Source organism: Simochromis diagramma, unplaced genomic scaffold (assembly GCF_900408965.1).
Source record: "Simochromis diagramma unplaced genomic scaffold, fSimDia1.1 OVJJ01000079.1, whole genome shotgun sequence".
Classification (NCBI taxonomy): domain Eukaryota; kingdom Metazoa; phylum Chordata; class Actinopteri; order Cichliformes; family Cichlidae; genus Simochromis; species Simochromis diagramma.
This window is the reverse complement of record NW_024387075.1, coordinates 996,963-1,017,211: the sequence shown is the minus strand read 5'-3', so window position 1 is coordinate 1,017,211 and position 20,249 is coordinate 996,963. Positions and strand designations below refer to the sequence as shown.

The following is a 20,249-nucleotide window of genomic DNA, read 5'->3' as shown; positions in this document are numbered from 1 at the left end:
AATGATTCCCTAGGACACCCTGGTTATCAGTTAATGGCATGTCCATGGGAGGAAACCAGACTGACAAAACTTCACCCTGTGCTTGATGTGCAATGATGCAGCAAGTCTAATTCTCCCAGGCCAGCGATGGCCTGATTCACTGCATTTTAAAATCTGGCTCCTATGTATGAGTGCAGGCAGTCAGGCTGATTAGGGGGCACTTATTAGGAGGCGGGCAGGAGGCAGAGAGAGATGATGCTCGGGCTGGGTGAATAGGAGGTCTGATGGGAAGGCAAGTTAAGAGAGCTAAGTGGCAGGTATGGTGGCTGGAAAGACTGCATTAAAGAGAGAAAAAGGACCGTAAGATGCTGCTGCACTATTATGTGTCACCAGTGTGAGATTAAAGTGCTTGATAAGGAGGTTTTTAGGGTGTGATAATTGAAAGTAGATAACCAAAAGCCAAGGTCTCACTCTTTGAGGATGAGGTTGGCACTCACCTTGCATGCACAGTTCCTGCAGTTCTCAGGTTCTACCCACAGCTCCTTATCCCGGTAGACCAGACCGTTGGCACTGCAGGTCCTCTCGCAATGACATCCTTCCAGCTGGGTCAGCCTAGACTCAGCATAGTTCAGCTGTACACAGAATCGCCAGAGTCACAAAATGAAATCAGAAGTCTAAGTGCGCATGCTGGTTTTACCCCTCATCCCCTCCCCATAATCCCCCTGGCATGCCCCGGATGGTTTTCACCGCGAGGTGCTCCGCCGGGAGTCACTCATTAGTAGGGCACATAGAATAATAAGTCATCATCATTCAGCTCATGCTTGAGACCTTAGGCTATAATCTACTGAGAAATGACAGGACTAACAGCTTCGATCCCACCTCACCCTTCTTATATTCCTACACACTGATCAGCCCCTTCTTCCTCAGCTTATTTCATGCTTGACACTCCTCACAGCTGTCTCTCAACACAAGTGAAGCATCTTTGACTGACAACTGTGTGGCACACGGGTTGGAGTAGACCAAAATCAGATTTCTTTTCTCTTTGAGATATTTTATTCCACCCAGTTAGCCTAGATTTTCAATTTTTTGGCTTGGGATTACCTGTACATTAACCCACTATCCTCAAGTTATTATTTGAAAATTTGTTGGGTTTATGTGTATATTACATGTGCCTAAAAAATACAAAATATACACACGCACACACACAAAATCTGAGTTCTGTTTCATAGATGGGAAGCTGGAGAAATCTGAAAACTCCAACTGATCTGAGCACTCAGACATTATAAGGTCTACTTAGACGGTTTGCAACCCTGCCTTTCCACCACTTCGCTCCTCTGAGAGCTGCCCAGGTCTCAGTGTCAAAAAGACAGGAGTAGCTGGGAAATGATACACGCTTTTCAGGAAAAAAGAAAAAATGCTGGATGTCACAGAGGCCTTTTACTTCATTTAGAGAAGTCTCGGCTGGCTGCTGGAATGCTGTGCGAGTTATGAATAGTAGAGATATGTCCTGTCAAAGCCCAAAAACAAAATGTTTGAAAAGCAATTTCAAAGGCTCGGAGGCTGCCTTTAGGCACCACAGAGGAATACCTTTCCTGTACAGTGTGAGCATCAAATGGCGCCGTGACGATGCATAAAGAAGTCACAGGTTAACAGGCATGGATCTCCTATGGTGGATACAACAGCCTGAGAGAGGTGTGAAGTCCCAGCTAAACACAAAGTCGACACACCAGAAGCCTCACATTATGATATTTACGTCATTCATCACTTGTTGCCGTTCCTGCTTGTCTGACAGATATGTCAAGCACGTAAAAGTTCAATCTTATCATATTCTGGGGACCAGTGAGTCTTGGGCCAATGAACATTTAATTAAATTTTGTTTGTAATCAAGATCTGAATTGTCTGTCGTTAAGCGCTTATCATATTTTAGTTGGAACAATGAAACAAACACACATTGGGATTTGGTTTGAAACTCAATGCATCAGTGCATCTATAATTCAAGTGATGGTAATGCTTTAGCACTTGGGATTACAGTAGTGACAGAAAAAAAACACTTTGCAGAGGTTAATATAGAAGATTTTCACCACATTAAGCTGGTATTTAATTTGCAAAAGGGCTCATCTGCACATTTTAGTGAATTAGGAAGGAATTAATGAATTGTATTTTGGGTTTCCATAGATCATTATTCATATTAATAGTAAAGCCATTCTATTCTGCCAATTAACTCCATGGATGTCTTTGGACTGTGGGAGGAAGCCGAAGTAAACAGAGAGAACACTGAGAGAACATGTATATATTATAGAAATTTATATTCAAAAATACTTATCCTTTGGATTTAACCTTCTAAAACTGCAGGATCAGACCGCTGGGTTACGCTTACTAATAACAATATTAGTAGTGATATTTATAGCAATAGTTATTATTTAATGGTACTTATACACTAATTAAATTAACTTATAATGTAATTATTTCTTCTTTCCTGTAAAATACATTATGTATGCACAACTTAAAGTTACTTAGATAGTACTTACAACAAAGTACCTACTTACAGAATAATCTGTGTCTCCTTTTCTTTAAAATACCTGATGTTATGCAATACTTAAATTTACTCATGCACTATGTAAAATTACTTACATATACTTCAGTTTACTTACAGTATAATTATTTCTGTACCTGACTCAATACTCCTTATTCTAGTTTGCTTACCTTTAGGTATTTGTAGATTTATAAATAAACATATTCAAATAGTATTATGAAAGTATAACTACATTGTAATTTCAATAAAAATGTACTTAAATTTATTTTAATTACAGGGCAATTGCTCCCTTAGTCACGGCCCATATTATAAAATGTTACCTATTAATATTATTATCATCATTTGTTTTGTTTTTTTTAGTTGCCTCTGTGAAGCTTTGAAGCTGGCCCTGCGGTAATGCCCAAGCAACTTCAAGCAGTCAACTTTTCACTATTTCTATGTGAGCAAATGTTTTAAAGGGAATATTTATCTTAGCTTGAATGGTTCATTCATGATGCTTTATGATAAATAAAATAAAGAACATATATATGCTGCTCCGCAAAATAAGAAATATCTTTGAAAACTCAACCCAAAATTCAGAGACGTCTAATATCTGCCGACTTCAAGAACTGAAATGACATACATGGGTGAATACCAAACGGTAGTTTGGATGTATCCGAGTAAACATCATGTTTTTTTTCTTCCTTTTTAGTAACTGGAGCGAATCAAAATTTTAAATATGGGGAAACAAAACTGGATCAATACTGATACTGCATGCTGTGGTATCATGAAACAAAGGTCCTGAGCTTTTTCTAGTATACTTTTTGGCACAAAGACATCCTCGGGCTCCATCTCAGGTGTAATGCATGTAAATGCGTTGTCATCTCACCCCACCTTGACACTCCACGTCACACGCTCAGGACCAAGCAATTATTCACCTCATGCTGAATTCCTCTATTTTCTACTTCACAGAGGCAGACAGCCATTTAGCCGTGGAGATGACTGCATTCTCCCTGCTGCGACTTGTACGTGCAGTGAGGTCACGTGGCAATAGGTTAGGCTGCACTCATGTGAAGTAGGAGGTACCGACGCAGCGGTGGGGTAATGTTCTTCATCTCATCCTTATTTACGCCAAAAATGACTCTACAGCTCAACCACCCACCAAGATGTCTTTGTTTCATCCACTCTCACCTTATATCACTCACTCATGCAGTGCGCACGCACACACAAGCACACATTCATACGCATTCGTTTATGCAGATATTCAGTCTTAGAAATGGGCCATGCTTTGGCTCTAAGCTTGAATGCATGCTGGCTGGTAACCTCTGATTGTACCAGTGCAGTCATCATTTCATGACACCTTTATGAACCCCGGTTCGCATGTCCGTTATGTGTGTGAAAAACCTAATATCAAACCTAATAGAAAACCTTTATACTGCTTAAACAGTTAGCTACTACTGAAAACAGTAAAGGTGTGGCATAGTGTGAGGCCTTTGTCCAGGGTGTAAAACACCAAGAAAAAGAACAATACATTGGAAAGCAATAAACAAAGATCATTATCAAAATCATAATCTCATAGCTTTCAATGATTGCTACTGGTCAAAAAACACTGCCAGTGCTGCTGCCCTCAGCCTCCAAGCAGATTCACCTGTGGTATTATTTGATAATACTAGGTGATTTTCAGAGACTGATTCAGAGATGATTTTGAGACTGAAACTCGTATGGTATGAATTTGAAAATCCTAGGTGACATCTTTCTCGATTTATCGTGTTCATAAGATTTTCAAAAAACGTGACCGACATTTGAACATGTCAGAGATTTTAGGAGATGCACTAATGGCATCAGTTTGAAAATCCTACAGCACCTTGTTCTCAAGATATTGTATTCATAAACTTGGTGGCATGGTGATGTGGTGCTAAGCATAACAAGAAAGATCTGGGTTAGGTATTTGATGATTTTGCTGGTTTCTCTTTTAAAGGTGCACATTTTATAGACACGTCACTTTCATTTTTTGACCAAATCTAAATTTTGTTTAGACGCTGAACATTTGATAAGTGGGATTAACTTTGTCCCTATGAGGTTTACCATCAACGTTTTTACTCTATAAACAAGTAATTTGCATGACCAAGGAGCTTTAACAAAGTGGGTGCATTCACATTTATTTCTATTGTTGTGGAGTAATTGTATTCAAAGTGAAAAGTGTAAAAACAGAATGACCATTTGGGACAAAGTAACTGTCTGTTTTCTGTTTCCCTTCCCGTGCACGTTATTATCTTTTGTATTTTTCTTTTTAAAAACTGCTTTGATTCATGCTCACAATAATAACAGGCAGAATAATCATATTTTCTAAAGACAGATTATGGTTTCTTTTTTGTTTCCCTAACAATAACTTATGTCTTTACTGGGCACCGTGTTGTTGAAATTAAACAAAAACGAGACGCTGACTTCAGAAGAGACAGAACAATATGCTTCAGTGAAAGCGGCAACAAAATCAAAGGGGCTGGATTTCTCCAGCTGCACTGAAGAAGGAAGTTATTTATTCATTTTCATTTATTTTTTATTTACATGTCAGATTGCAACTTGAAAAAGGTATTAGTTGGTACCTTATTTAAGCCTTTAAGACATGGTTGCCAGCATTTTGCAAATTGGCTGTTTCTTTTATCTGAAAAACCTCTCTTTACTGCGGTGGTACACCATACTGTACATTCTCCTAGGGTTCTAATTCTCTTGTGACTCAGTTATAGCAGTTTTCTGCGTGGGAGGTTATTCTTTGCTCGTACCTTCAAGGTCATCTTAGCCAGTAGTTCCTGAAGGTCCATGATGCCTTGCACCAGGCTCAGAAAATCACTGCAGGTGGGACAGGCTCAAGGGATGAACAGCAAGCACCAAAACAAAGAAGAGACAAAGAAAAGAAAAGCAACAGGAAAGCATTTAAATAGGAGATTAACAGAGGAGAAGACAGAAGTCATTAGAATGACTGCATTTATTTGGCCACAGCTCACCCAACAGTAAACAAAAGGGAAGCTTTACATAGCTGTAGACTCTTTGTCTTAGGATTGAGCCTGTTGTTAGTATCAGCAATAAAGCACCCAGGTGTGATTGCCTTATTGATCAAGTGACAGAGACAGTAGTGCAGCGGTGGCCCTGTATCTTAATCTGTTTTTTGACAGTAAACAGATGGAGGAGCCAAAGAGAGAGGCTGCACTGAATCTGATATACAGCACAATAAAGCCACGTTGCCAGAGCAGAGGAAGGAGACAAAAATGGAGAGAGGTTTTACCCGAGGAGACAGAGCCTTTCAAAGCTTTTCATAGAGGTGACCACCAGCTGACAATAGCACACACTAATAAAACTAAAGTTTTTTTTCTATCATGTTGTTAATACTCAATACTATGCATGAATTTAATCACGGTACTTACTACGGTTAAGGTTTGGACACTGTGTGATGTAGCCGTTGGGAGCAAAAATCAGCTTCACATCCTGAATAATGCCCTGGCAACAGAGAGGGAGGGTGAAGTGAAAAGAGAAAAGGAGACAATATAAATATAGACATATTCATTTCTATCTCCACAATCACACTCTTGGGCTTGACTAGTGTAGCTTTCACGATTTAGACTTAGAAATAAAACTCTAATTATCACTGGGCCTTAATGCAAACCCCGTCACTCCACCCACTGTATGAAACATGCCCCTATAGCCCTCTTCCCCTCCCAGCTATCTTCTGGTTAGCTGCCAGTGTTGTGTCAAAATTAATGTTTCTGTGTGTTTTTTTATGTGAAATATTGGTAAACAGAGTCATTCTACCCTTGTGACAGGAATGTTGATTGTGGCTTAGAATGACTTTTCATCATTCAAGGGAGATGGGTTTGACATATGTTTCACAGTTTACAGGCCAACAAGTTATTTACAACAGTTTAAACACAGCCTTTGGCAAATCCCGGTACAGGAGAGTTAAACAGCAGGTGGGTGTGGCTTCTTTGCTCATGGCTAGAGCGGCGTGCCTGAGACGACCATATAAGGACACTACTGACACCATACAGACCCAAGAGTTGAAAAAATGGTCTGAAACAGAGCACCTAAAGCAGTAAAACGCTTCAGCTTCTGACTCCTAGATAGCTTGCTCATACACTGACTTCATCATTTCAAACATCATTCACCATTATGATGACACATGTGCGATAGAAAATGAGGAAGACCATAATGGATCCCATTTGAGCACATTAATGTGCTCACAAAGAAAAAAAGTACTGCTGTTTAGCAGATACATGTTTGATATTCACTATCGTCAATTACTACTAAAAACAAACAAAAAGAAAAAAAAGTAAATTTGGTCAATAAATAAAATAAATCCATTTAAAACTGTCAGTTATTTAGACTTTTCACTCAAAGCTCACACATGCGGCTCATGAACATCAGTTGGCTAGGCAGAGAAATTGAGCTGGAAAGGATATGCACCAGATTAAGGTGATTAAGGACAGAGATGAAGAGATGATGTGTTAATAAGTGAAGAGAGTGTGCTGAGAAGATGGAAGGACTACTTTGAGGACCTGATGAAGGATCAGTAATCAGGACATGAGGGCTATGATCAGGATGAAGATGTCTAGGAAAGAGGGCGATGGACTTTTTCACAAGATTGTTTAATATAATTTTGAAAAGTGAGACTATACCTGAGAAATGAGAGATGATCTGCTGCAAACTCACGAATACTCTTTACAGATTCACCAACATTGTGACTCAGAGTCTAATAAATGTTGAACTAGGGCTACGTCCACAATGAGACTGCGTTTTCCCTGAGGAAAAAAGCAGAGTTTTGAAAACGCAAACCCATACATTTCAAAACGGAGCTGTCCCATAGCACTGTGGACACTCGAAAACGCGGACTTTCTAAAACGATGACGCATTTTAGTCATGTGATGCAGTCATGTGACCAATTAAACAAAGATAGCGGAGGGCATTATACAGCAGTTGTTTTGATTGCTCTCAATTTTGACAGCCCTAAAAAAAAGATTAATATCTGTTTGTACATGCTCCAGATAGCTTTTCTTCAAATTCTTACGTCTCACTCGCTTTTGCGCATGTGCAGAACTGGAACGTGAGTGTTTTCGGCCGTTTTGTGGGCGCACAACTCTGTGAAAAAGACTGAAAATGCTAGTGTGGATGCGGAGCGTTTTCAGACGAAAACGCCGTTTTCAAATCTATCCGGGCTAGTGTGGACGTAGCCTAGGTTTCACAATGGTTCACCTGAAACCTTGGCTGATTGTGACCTACACCCATTTTCACACCTTTGCTCGTGTGATTAGGCTCAATAGGATCAACAGGGGGTCCATGACCCTCTTGGGGACACTCCCACAGGGCTTGAAATCTGTGACTCTCCACCAATTGCTCTTAGAACTGAAGAAGCTTCTCAGATGAGAGGTGAAACATCTTCAAGAAACCTAGAGAAGACCAGATGCTTTTCTTTCCAAGCTCTTTAGAATACCAAGGAAGAATTTCTACTTTATAGGAAAGGAAAGATATCTGCTTACTAATAACAAAAGGGTCTGTATTCTCATTCTATTGTTTCCAAGAGGAGTGTTTTCATTCCACACCTGAATCAAAGAGGACAGAGAGCTTCCTTGTTTGAAAGTGCAATGTTAGAAACTATGTAGAATCAGCATTCAACTACAGACAGCAATTTAAAAACAAGTTTGGAACTGACTGCTGAAGAACCAGTGTCTACTATTTCAGAAATGGTCAGAATTCACAAGCGCAGCTGTTTAAAAACTAACTCTTGTACTTTACTTACAGCATCAGTTTTAACTGAACTAGAGTAAAAGCCACACACAGGCAGTAGTGTATGGCTTATGACTGAAAGTTCTCTCTTTTAAAAGACTGGCTGTCAATCACTCTGAATGACAGGCTATCTCTAGAGGTGGACGACTGGTAAATAGAGGCTTCATGATGACCACAAGGAACAATCTTGGAAAAAAGGCACCATCTCTAATGGCAAACCGAACTAGTGACACGCAGGTTTGCCCACACATACACGCACCACAGGGGGTAATATACTCTCTCCATTCCTTCGAAGCGGTGCCTGATAACACATGCTGGAAGAACATTAGAATTCTATACCGCAAGCACAATCTGCATCGTCCTCTCTGCTATTTGTGTGTGTCAAATCTATTTACAGTGCATTTGGTCTGGCCTTGTGATGCAAGCAACACCTGCCTTTATTTCACAGAAAGAGAGAGGGAGCCTCTAGGCAAACAGGATTGCAGCACAGACTGAGGATACACACACGTGCGTACACACACACACACACTTTCTCTCACACATACGGGCGGTGTGGGCAGTGGATGGTGAAGAAAAGATTGTCAGTGTCACATCGAATGGAAATGAAGGTGTAGATCACAGATGCCTGTCCCAGTGGTGTAATACAGCAGCTCTGACCGCACATCACTGTCAGTGATCAGTGAGCAATTTGAACAGAGGTCATAAAAACTCCCTTCTCTCTCTAAAACATACACGTATACAGTACATATGTTGCACTGTCAAACTTTGTGTCTGTGAACCACACTCTCAGTGTTGCAGTATGAGAGCTTCACACAGCTGTATTTTAAGCTGCATACAGTATAGGACAGTGACACCTTTCTCTGTTTTTTATCTATGCACATTGGATTTGAAATGAATAAGAGGGGCACCTTAGCGGTGCAGCGGTTGACCTCTTGTTGGGGCATAATTCCCCGTGTTTGCAGGCGTTCCAGCAATAACTAATGACTGCAACCTGATTCACGCAAGTGAGCGCATGAGTGTTTGTGTCTCAGCCCTTGATGGACTTTTACCCAGTGTCAGCTGGGATGCCCTAGGCTTCTGAATGGCCTGCTGGTCACTGATTACAAATGCAGACATATTGAAAAGAGCTACAGTAATTAAACACTGATGGTAATTTTTTCCACTTCACTAAATGGCTGAGTTAACAGTTTGTTAGGACTAGATTACCTTCATGATTTATCAGGACAGACAAACGCTATTAATATTTCGATTCAAAACTGAGGTAAAGACGAGTGCACATCAGACTGTGTGCTTTCAGCTTGAAAACATTGTCAACATCACATCAACAATGTTAATGAACAAGACGATACCACTGAGATATAGATATTTGCAGTGGAGTTTTCTTTGATACAATGTAACATTGAGAATAAAAGATTTTAATAAACAGAAAATAGAAAAGAAAATACTCTCTCGAAAATTTTTTCAGCCTGTGACCTGCTTTAAATGTGTGAAGACTGGCCTGAGCTGATTCCAGACTGTAGGACTTAATTAGTATTTCAGCCTGGCCCTGAGTACAGACTAGAGTTCCTACGCTGTTCATCTGATGTGAATATTAACATCTTTCGAATAAAGCTGAAAATTGTCAGTTCAGCCGCATTGAAGTCAGTGTGCTTCACTATAGAGAGAAAGCAATTAAAAACTACAGTTAAGTTTGGTAATTTTTCTAAGGTATCACCTGTTCAATTATATTTGGTCCATTGAATTAAAAAAGGGGTAATTTCTCAATTTGGGTATAAAACTGTCCTCTAAAATACTGTTAAACCAAGGCAGGGAGTCCCCAGGTCAAGCTCATACTTGTTCTGTGCCTGTAACTTAAATGCTTTTGCAAATAATTTCAAATGTACAAATGTACAAATGTACTAAAAACATGCACAAACAAAAAAGGCCAGTTTCTAGAAGTATATGGCTCAATCAGCATGCCCAAATAATTTGGCACACATAGACTGTGTGTGTGTGTGTGCGTTTGCGTGTGTGTGTGTGTGTGAGTTTTCTGCATTCCTGAGAAACCAGTGGCTTTCCTCAAAGTGATGCAACCTTGGCTTTCTGGGCACCTTTAAGCTTTGGTTGGCCTTTGGGATTTGGATTCAAGGGAAGGATTGATTTAAAGTTTGGTTCTGACTAAGGATGGGGAAAAGGAATGAATATGGCTGATGAAAGTGGTGCTCATCCAGGTATGGAAGTATTTGTGTCTATGTGTCTATTTAACAATTACTGCTATGAAATTACAGTGGAGAAAATAATTATTTGATCCCCTGCACAATTTGTAAGTTTGTTCAATTCCAAAGAAATGAACAGTCTCTAATTTTTATAGTAGTTTTATTTTAAACAGAAAGAGCCAGTATATCAACCACAAACTCCAGAAAAGACACATTAAATAAAAGTGATGAACCGATATGCATGTCATTGAGTGAAATAACTATTTTATATGCAAGAAAAATATGACTTAGTTCTTGGCAAGCACAGCGGTAAGATGGTTTTTGTAGTTGGTCATGAGGTTTGCACACATCTTATGAGGGATTTTTGGCCCACTCCTTTTTACTGAAACTCTCTAAATCTGGCTGCTGCTTGTCATTCATGTCATTCATGACCCATCTTCAGTGTTCTGGCTGAGGGAAGGAGGTTGTCTTCACAGATTTTACAGTACATGGCCGCTGTCCACTTGCTCCTCAATTAGAAGTCATTCTGTAGCAGAAAAACAGCCCCAAAGTACAATATTTCCACCTCCATGCTTGACTGTGTGGTTTGTGTTCTTTGGGTAATACCCAGCATTTATCTTCCTCCAAACATGGCGTTCTTGGGGACTGTGGTCCGAACTGCCTTCAGATCATTAACACGCTCCTCCTGTATAGTTTTGTCCCATATTGTAATGCAAAATCTTTCATGGAGCTGTAGACTGAGGGCAATCGGTGGCCATTTCTTGCATCCCTGGATAATCCCTCTGACAGCTGTCACTTTCTCCCCAAGCTTCTTACTGATGGTCTTACAGCCATTCCAGCCTGGTGTAGCTCTACAATCTTGTCCCTAACTACCTTTCATGGCTCTTTTGTCTTGCCTACAGTAGTGAAGATGTGGGAATGGAAGAAATTGATCCTGTAGACATGTGTGCTTTATATAGGAGTTGAGATACAGAGTATCTGCAATTGACTGTCATTGATTGAGATTACAATCAGTCAGTCAAACAATCTGTGGGAGCCAAAATTCTAGCTGGGTTATAGAGTATCAAATACTTATTTCACTCAGTGACGCCCTAAAGGCCAGGTTGGCCAAAGCTTTGCCTGCAGGCAGCACTGACAGACGTTTATTATCCTGGAAGAGATTTTATTCAGGAGTACTTTTTCCTCCATTTGATCATGCACAACATGACATTTCCGTGTTCTAGCGGGGTCTGAAGGTCATCAAATGTTATTAACTGTGTTTGTATCGACCTATCAAAAGGGCATAAAGGAACAGTAAAAACTTTGACCCCCATATGCAGACTTGAGAGACAGCTCATTACACCCTGCTGTAATGCCACACATAGGCAAGTAAACAGTGGATTGTTCTGTTTTTGAGCAAAAAACCCAACAACCCACATACACACACATGAACCTCTTATGCTGTGAGCACACACAATTTCTTCAGCTTCAGTTTCAAACAATGATGTTTGAAAAGTTTACTTAGCTGTAAAAGTCGCCCAATTGCATGGAAAATTATTTTGCACTAGAACCTAATGGGAGCCTTCCTGATAAACACACTCTGTGACATATCAAGGACGTTAACCTAAATTTAAGCACATTTAAGAATTTAAGAATAATTTAATTTAAGAATCGTGTTTTAAGAGTTGAGAATTTATTTTATGCGCTTATGGTAAGGAAACTTTAGAAATGAATAATGGCAGAGTCTTATTTATCTGTCCAGCAACTAGTACTTATGAAAAAATACAAATGATTCATACACTGATATAAAAATCTGTAAGCCCTAAACCCTACTCTTAAACTATGAACAAGGGAATGCAGAGCAACTACAAGGAAAACATAGAGGATTTTTTAAAGTTCAGCTCTTCAAAAAATTCAAATTTATTCCAAAATGTGCAAATTTCCCATTCATCCCTAGAGTTTCTTTTCCATTTTACTTTATAAAGTAGGCTGAATTAACCCCAGCCTGTATTTCATTATTACTGTATTACCACTGATACTGGGTTGAAGAGAGCGAACATATCAAAGGATAAAATGGTAATGTTTGAGTGATGCACTGAAAAAGATGAGGTGCGTGAAGAAAAGATAAAGGAAGTAATTTAAACAACCGGGCAACAGAGGACAAAGTGAGACGCAGGTAAGGTAAAGGAGACGTTGACCCCTGAAACTTCACACTGCCTTATGTAATGCATTCAGGCTTTCCATCATTGTCCATACTAGATTCATTATTGTCCTGTAGTGCATGAAACATAGAGCGTTTCACAAAAGCAGCGGTTCCAAACGAGCTTGCGGAGTCCCTGAGGAGTCAGCATCCTTGGCACAATGGATTCTAGATAAAGATAATTTATTACAGTTGCTCCCTCAGATGGAGAGGTTCCCTGGAGGAGGAGTGTTGAGAGGATGAAGAGCATCCCAAGCTACTGCAAGGGCTCAATATGCTTTATTTAAAGGCCTAGTTAGCCCATCTTATCATTATCCCATTCCTGCACACTGAATGCGATAGATTACAGCTGCTGCTTTATTTCACCCCCTATCTCTATCTGCAGTGTTACTTCTATAGCTCTTGGCTATTTTTCTCTTCCCTTCACCTCTTGCCTCTTTATTTATTTTTTTTCCTCTCCCGTTTCCCAACAAGCCCTTCTCAGCTTTAGACATGAGGAGACCTAAGTTTATCCTCTCGTCTTTAGCAGGTTAAAGGAAGGAGCAATAGGGAGTGTGTGAGGAGAATAGCAAAGAAGTTGGACAATGCCACATTTTCAAACTTTCTACATTCTCTTTCTGCACAGATTAAACTAATGACTTAGAGGTACCAATGGTGTATTGTTGGAGGCATGCTGTGTCCCTGTGCTTTAAATACAGGTATATAAATATTAACCCTTTAAGACCTACCATAGAACCAAGTCCGCCAGAGCTTATATTATATTTTTACATGCTGTAGTGCCATTTTTGGGAGCATTTCAAGTTGCTATACATCAATACAACCATTATAGCCCAAATCTTTAATAAAATGTATGCATTAAGTGCATAGTAATTACATAAATTACAAAAAAAGTGCAATAAACTACACAAAAATTGAAAATCGTTTTTGTTTTTTTAACATATATTTCTAGTTAGAGAAATTTAACAGGCTTATCCCTCAAAACTGTAAATACAAAAAAGTTGCACAAAATAGTTTCCCACCACAGGATCTTTATTTTGAGTGTCTTCATAGTTTTATTTTTAAATACACCAATTTTTATATACTGCAGGAAAAACAAAAATAAATATTATAATGCAAATTTGCAAAATAACAGCATATGCATCAAAATAAACTATTTCCAGCAGTGCAATTTGAGTCCTAAGCATCCCAGAAACGACACAGAAAGTCATAAAGTCAAACATAACTTTTAAAAACACCAGTATAGGCTCATAAGGCCCTGATGGTAAAAAAACTACGGTTCCGCAAAATGACGTCACTTCCGGTTTCGGCCAGGTCATGGCGGACATGCGATAGTTCGCCCTGATGGACGTAGGAAGTGTTACAAACAGCTGATCAGATCGGCAAAGCGTGTTTCTGGAATATTATGTTTTTGTTGCTGCAAGTGCTTTTTCTGCAGTTTTTGTAAAGCTATATGTGGAAGGAAACTGTGACCTAGGCATAAGATGTAAGTACAACTCCGGTTTCATATGCAAAAAAAATTATTGCGCTAGCTTACGTGGTTGTAGTGCTACCGGGATTTAAAAATAGTTACGCAAAACGGAGCGTGCCCGCTCCGACCGACTTTAAAGGGTTAAAGACGGGAATAAAAAAAACAACAGCTTACAACTGGTATATTTAACCACATTTTCTTTTCCAACAACACAATCAAAGGAACAATAATTAAAAAGAAAAGGAGAAGTAGACAATGTTTAAATGTAAGTAGGTAACTCGCCTCCTTTAGCAGGACCTTGGATGCTAATTGGAACACAAACCATTGTTACGATTTCAGAGGTTGCTTTATGACAACACGTTCTCACTCCCAAAGCGTAACATTTTACGCTAGGTGACAAATCGTCAACATATTACGTTTTCGGCTACCCACCACATTCCTAAATGACGACCTCGGAAAAAAGAGGAAATATGAGAACCGTCTGGACTCCATCTACACATGTTCGCTCTTTTTCTTCAAATCGCTTAGAAACACGCTATTTAACATCATTATAGTCCTGGTTAAGATCAGGAATAAGGTTATGGTTAGGGCTAGGGATAAGGTTAGGTTTAGGGCTGGAATACAGGGCTGGAACGTCTATTACCGCGGGAGCATCATTGCACTGGATTCCAGCCATAACCCGCCGCGTACCATAAGAACGCCGAAGGTCTCCTTTCGCGTTCCTCAGGAACGCCGTGGGACGTGACAAAACGTCGACATGTTACGCCTCGGGAGTGAGAACGGGCTGTTTATGAGCAACATGTGACCTGTATGCATGCAGGCAGCGAAAAATATACAAGTGCGTCTCACAGACCGGATCCAAGTTCTCCTACATTTCTATGTAAGCCTGGAAGTAATCATACAGCTGGACATCTATAAGTAATAACAGTAAAATAAAGAACGCATCTCTGCATTATTTCAAAACCGCAAAACGCATTTGCAGCAATGACCGTGTTAATTCTCTCAGACTAAAGGACACTTTTGAGCTGGATCCCTCACAGGAATTGCCTTCCGTTGACCTACCCGGCTTGTACAAAACTACATAAACTATTGTTCATCTGCTAAAAATATGGCTGCACCTCAAGTTTCCAGCTAAAACGCTGCATACTAAGTAGCACTGTGATAGTGGGAAAGATAGCAAAAGAATTCAGGGGAAGAGTCATCAGTCGAGAGGGGTTTTCTAAGCGTGAAATTGTGGCTACACTGAAGTGTTCAAAGAGAGCAGCACAGGAAGCTAAGGATTCTTGACTTCATAAGAAGCTCTTTGGAAAAACATGAACAAAAAAAAAAGTTGTAGCAGTATGAGTTGAATGTGTGAATTCCATGCAATCAAAAAAGAAAACAGGGTTTTGAATTGTTCATCTAATATTATCAACTGCAATGTAAAAAATAACAGCACTACATTTTCAAGAAAAGGTGAATAGCATCTGGAGGTCTCAGACATCTGGACGTCACTTTTCCTGTAACAACTAATGATGTGAACAGGAGGGGAAACGCGCAGCTCTAAATAACCTTTATCATGCACAAAGCAGCAGGTCACTGATACAATGAGCTACTGCACTTGTCAGACATGATCTCTCATCTTAACTTTGTGTCAATCTGAAGGGAGAACTTCCTCATTCCCTCAGTCTCTTCACACAAGCTTTCGCTCTTCCACACTGTCTGCCTTGGCTGCTGACAAACACTTTTTAGTGCTCCCTGCACATGGAAGGCACCGAGCTGACTGCAGGTAGGGAACTGCCTGATGGGGCTCTGTCTTTCAAGACCAGAGTCTTTGACTAAAAGAAGGAGTTCCTTGAAGTGTCGATGCAAGAAGGGATGAAGGAGGAGGTAAACGGAGAAGGAATGGTGCTCATGTGCAGCAGCGATAGTGTCAAAGCATGAAGAGGAGACATAAATCACACCACAAAAGGGCCTACTGGCTAATCAGTGTTACAAAGACAAAAAAGGCCCATTGATTGCATGACGGGTGGGCAGTAGAGGTAGGAATATCAAGGGAATGTGCATGTCCTTGTGATTCCCTGCCATGTCTGCTCCCTGCTGCGAATGCATGCAGAAGCTGGAGAAAACAAGCATAGATTAAAAATCGACATCATTGTGATGGGCTTGGAAACAAGGGAGGAAAAGCTCAAGCTGCGCTTTTTGCAGCTCCTCTGTAAGCCCTCCATACTTTACTCTTGCATCTTACAGCGGGCGTTCTTCCCCCACACAACCTACTGTAAATCTGCCCAATTACACCTGGCAATGTTGAATGTGAAACATGCTAAGGTGCATAAAGTGTGCATATTATCTGTGGAGTCTTACCTTAAACAGACCATGTCTGTGGCTATGCTGGCCAAGCCACACTCCACTGCCTGGGGTGAGCTCCATCTGGGGAGGGTCTATCACCCGCTCATAAATTCTGCAAAAAAACAGGAAAAAAAAGAAGAAGAAAAAAGCAATTATGATTTGATAACAACACAGATACAGAAAGGTTTCTCTTTTTGTGCTGGCCTGGAACGAGGTACTGATCCAACGCAACTGAATAGAAAAGTAAATCCGACAGAATATGTGTCCCTGCTCCTTCCCATACACCCCCTTCCTTTCATAGAAAGCAGACAGTGTAAAGCAACGGCTGCTCTCCTCAAGCATGACAGCCAGTCTCGCCCAACGGTTCTCAAACACGGCATTGATATCAGGACCTGGAATGTAGGCTGGATTAACCGCCCGACTCCTGACACAGACACAAACAGGCTTTGGCATTATCAAAGGAAACATCCTCAGTGTCATTCGGCACCATTTATTCCTTCCAGTAAGGTGGGCTTACAGATGCCAGTGGGCTGCAATGGGCCTCTTTGAGGATGTCAGAGAACAATTTGACAGCTTTTCCTTCCTCTTTCTCACAACAGGAGCCAATATGAGTAGAAAGCTGATTTCTTTATTGTGTTCTGTCTCAAATCTCATACTTCCATACTTAGACTTGCAGTTATGACTTCATACTTCAGTTCACATAGACAAGTGTGGGTGGCTACATGTAGCAATGGTTCCAGTTAATTTTTTTAGCGGGCAATGGAGTATCAGTCAAATTTTAAAACAACAAACATCAGCATTGATGGCGACGCTAACGCTAGCTAGCTGCCTAACAGGAAAAACTAGGACTTTAAAATTAGATGTGGACAAAGGCCTGCCTAGTTATAATTGTTCACTACCCTACCGAAAACAGTGGCAGTACACCAGCACTACTTACTAAGTATCCAAACTGACGCACCTTTGAACTTTCCTGGATGTTAGCCCACAGAGTTTACTGAAAGTAGTAACAATTTTGCTTTCTTTTAGGACCATATATTACAAAACAACACTTCTGTTTAGCACAATGCTAGCAAATCGTGGCTACGACAGCTTCTTGTGAAAAAAATAAAATAAAACATAAAATAAAATAAAAACCTAACATAGTGGGTAGATTAGCATTCATTGGTTTTGTTAAATATATGTTGTGACATGAACACATATTTTGTTTTTTCCATGCTGGGGTAAAAGTGGTGCAGTATCTCAAGGCTATTTATACCATAAGTGTTTGATTTCCCACCTGCAGGGCAAGATGTTGCCACAATACAGAATGTAGAGGTTATGTGATCATACCTTTTTTTCCCCCTCAACCCAGCCTTTTCCCAAACTCCAACCTTGCTGTTTTTGTCTTCCCTCACCTTTTCCTATCAACAGCTCAGCAGCGATCAACACTGGGAGTTTCACACAAGGAACACTGGAGAACAGCAATGCCAATTAGAACAGTGATGTGCTTCCGGGTGTATTAGCAGTCTGGCTGCTGATTGTCACAGGACATACATTAGTTAGCATAGGGTAAAGTGTGATTAATGGTGCACGTCTCTCGCCAGGATTTCATGAAAACGGGTAAAGTTTTGTAGTCAAGCGCACAAAACACTTTATCAGTGAATAATTGCAGTGACTGTGTTTCTATATATTTATATATATTTACCATGGTGCAGGGCTCGCAAAATTTCAAAATCCCTGGTAGCCCTTCGGGCAGGGACTCTTCAGTTTTTGGTAGCCCAAAATAAATTTAAGTAGCCCGAATAAAAAAGAGAGCAATTTTTTGATTGATGTTTTGTTTCCTGTTTTGTTTCTTTTACAATATTATACATTAAAGTATAATATTGTAACAGAAACAAAACATTAATCAAAAAATTGTTGAAACACAAATTACAACATTGTATAAAAATTACAATCATCAACTCAAATACTTGGTTCTAATTGAACAGAAATTTCTATGAACTTGTAAGAACTGTGTAGGACATGAATCAGTCTGTGTCAGATCCTGAATTTGAAATTTCCACTGAAGTCATTGGTAAGAGGCAAGTGGAACCAAGATCTAGGCCATTTGCTTTTTGAAGTTTGCAAAGACTGCTAAATTGTGCCAGTGGTAGTTCACTCTTTGCAACATAGTACGCTGTTCTAAACAGATTTTTCAGGTTTATTTTGAGTATGTTATTTGCAATTGGTGTTTGTTCTGGGAAAGATATTGCAGACTGAGCAATAATGCATTTCTTGCATTTCTCATGGGTTCTAATGGGGGCCTTTCTTAAAATTACTGGTCCCAGTAACAAAGGCGCTTGTCGACTCAGAAATCGAGGGAAAACCAACAACACACCCGGCAGAACATTATGTTATTTACACGGGTGCACAAAAGTGGTCCGCATGTGCGCATTCGCTGTCAAAATAAAAGTCGTGCAACAGACAAGAAGTTGCAACGCGCGTTTGCGTCCATTTAAAAGGCACTGTTTTGTCCGCTAGAGTGGGATTTTCACGGCACATTCTGCACCAAATCTCTGTGCGTTCATCATTTGTTTGAAGCCAGCTCACCTCCTGCAACCACTTTTCTGAGAATACGCGCTTCTTTTGTGGTTCGGACTCCTTCTGACATTTCTTTGGAGGTGGAGGAACACCAAAGTAATTGCTTAAAGGAGCTTCTTCGACATCTTTAAGAGTTATAAACAAATGTCTGTCCTCCTCCAGAAAATCTTATGTACGCAAACACGCGTTGCAACTTCTTATCTTGTGTGTGTTTTTTATTTTGACAGCGAATGCGCACCTGCGGACCACTTATGTGCACCCCTGGTTATTTAGCTCGTCATATTTCAGCCACAGAGAATTCTTTTGTCCATGAAACCATAAAGCTGCACTTTCTTTTTGCCTTATAGTCTGATTTGTCATAACTTTTCCGTTTTGTGGTCACCTCTTCACCCTGACCTGTCTTATTTGGCTGAGCAGAACTAAAATATATATCCTGCTGCTTTTACACACGCACTCACATAACGCTCAGCGATTCTCTGCGCGATCAACCTCTCACATGTTTAAGCTTGCTGCGGGAGATTTCACTTGTCATGTTTGCATAGTAAGCTATCGATTGATGAGACGATGTCAGAGGAATTGGTGCGCAAATGATAGTCACTCACCAATCAGTACTGTCGCTCTCAATACACAGTTCGCGCGACTGCAAAGTGAAAGCAAAAAACAAGCGCAAATTCTGGCTTACCGATGCCAATGACATAATTACCCAGCTACATTTCCCAAAGAATGCAAAAGCATTGACATATATTTTTCCTTCCTATGATAGCCCGAAGGGCAGGGCAGAGATAGATTTTGGTAGAGAAAACCCCCCCAGAAAATCAGACAAAGTTTAGCAATAAATGGAAAAGGTCTTACATAGTGCTTTTCTACTTTACTTGAGCACTTTATACAGTTTATACAAAGTGCCTCATTTCCCCATTTACCTTTTCTCTACATCTAAGTCATTTCTATCTAGCATTCACACTCCACTGGATGCACCAGAAAGCAATTTGGGGTTCAATAGCTTGCCCAAGGATACTTGCACACTGGAGCAGTCAGTAAGATTAGCAGATGAGCTGATATACCTCCTAAGCCACAGCCATAACAGGACCCCCTTCTAATTGTAGTTGCTGCTATGAGTCGTAACAGGTCTCCATTGGAGCCATCTCACCACTTAATCCATAACCAGTAAAAATGTAACATAGCTCCAGTTAACCTTTATCATTGTCTGTCTATACATCACCAAGAGTTAAAATAAGAAAGAGTCACATATAGGCATAG

The 20,249-nt window shown here is 40.2% G+C and overlaps 1 protein-coding gene across 1 annotated transcript in view; it reads right to left on the bottom strand.

The window, feature by feature from the left end:
• LOC120742314 (protein kinase C-binding protein NELL1-like) overlaps positions 1–20,249 on the bottom strand; it is a 287,587-nt gene that overhangs the window by 176,210 nt on the left and 91,128 nt on the right. The window contains exons 5-8 of the mRNA XM_040045578.1: positions 16,449–16,545; positions 5,911–5,983; positions 5,272–5,354; positions 477–611 (exon numbers count right to left, since the gene is read on the bottom strand). Of these exons, the coding sequence (XP_039901512.1) occupies positions 477–611; positions 5,272–5,354; positions 5,911–5,983; positions 16,449–16,545 (388 nt within the window). The remainder of the gene's footprint in view (positions 1–476; positions 612–5,271; positions 5,355–5,910; positions 5,984–16,448; positions 16,546–20,249) is intronic.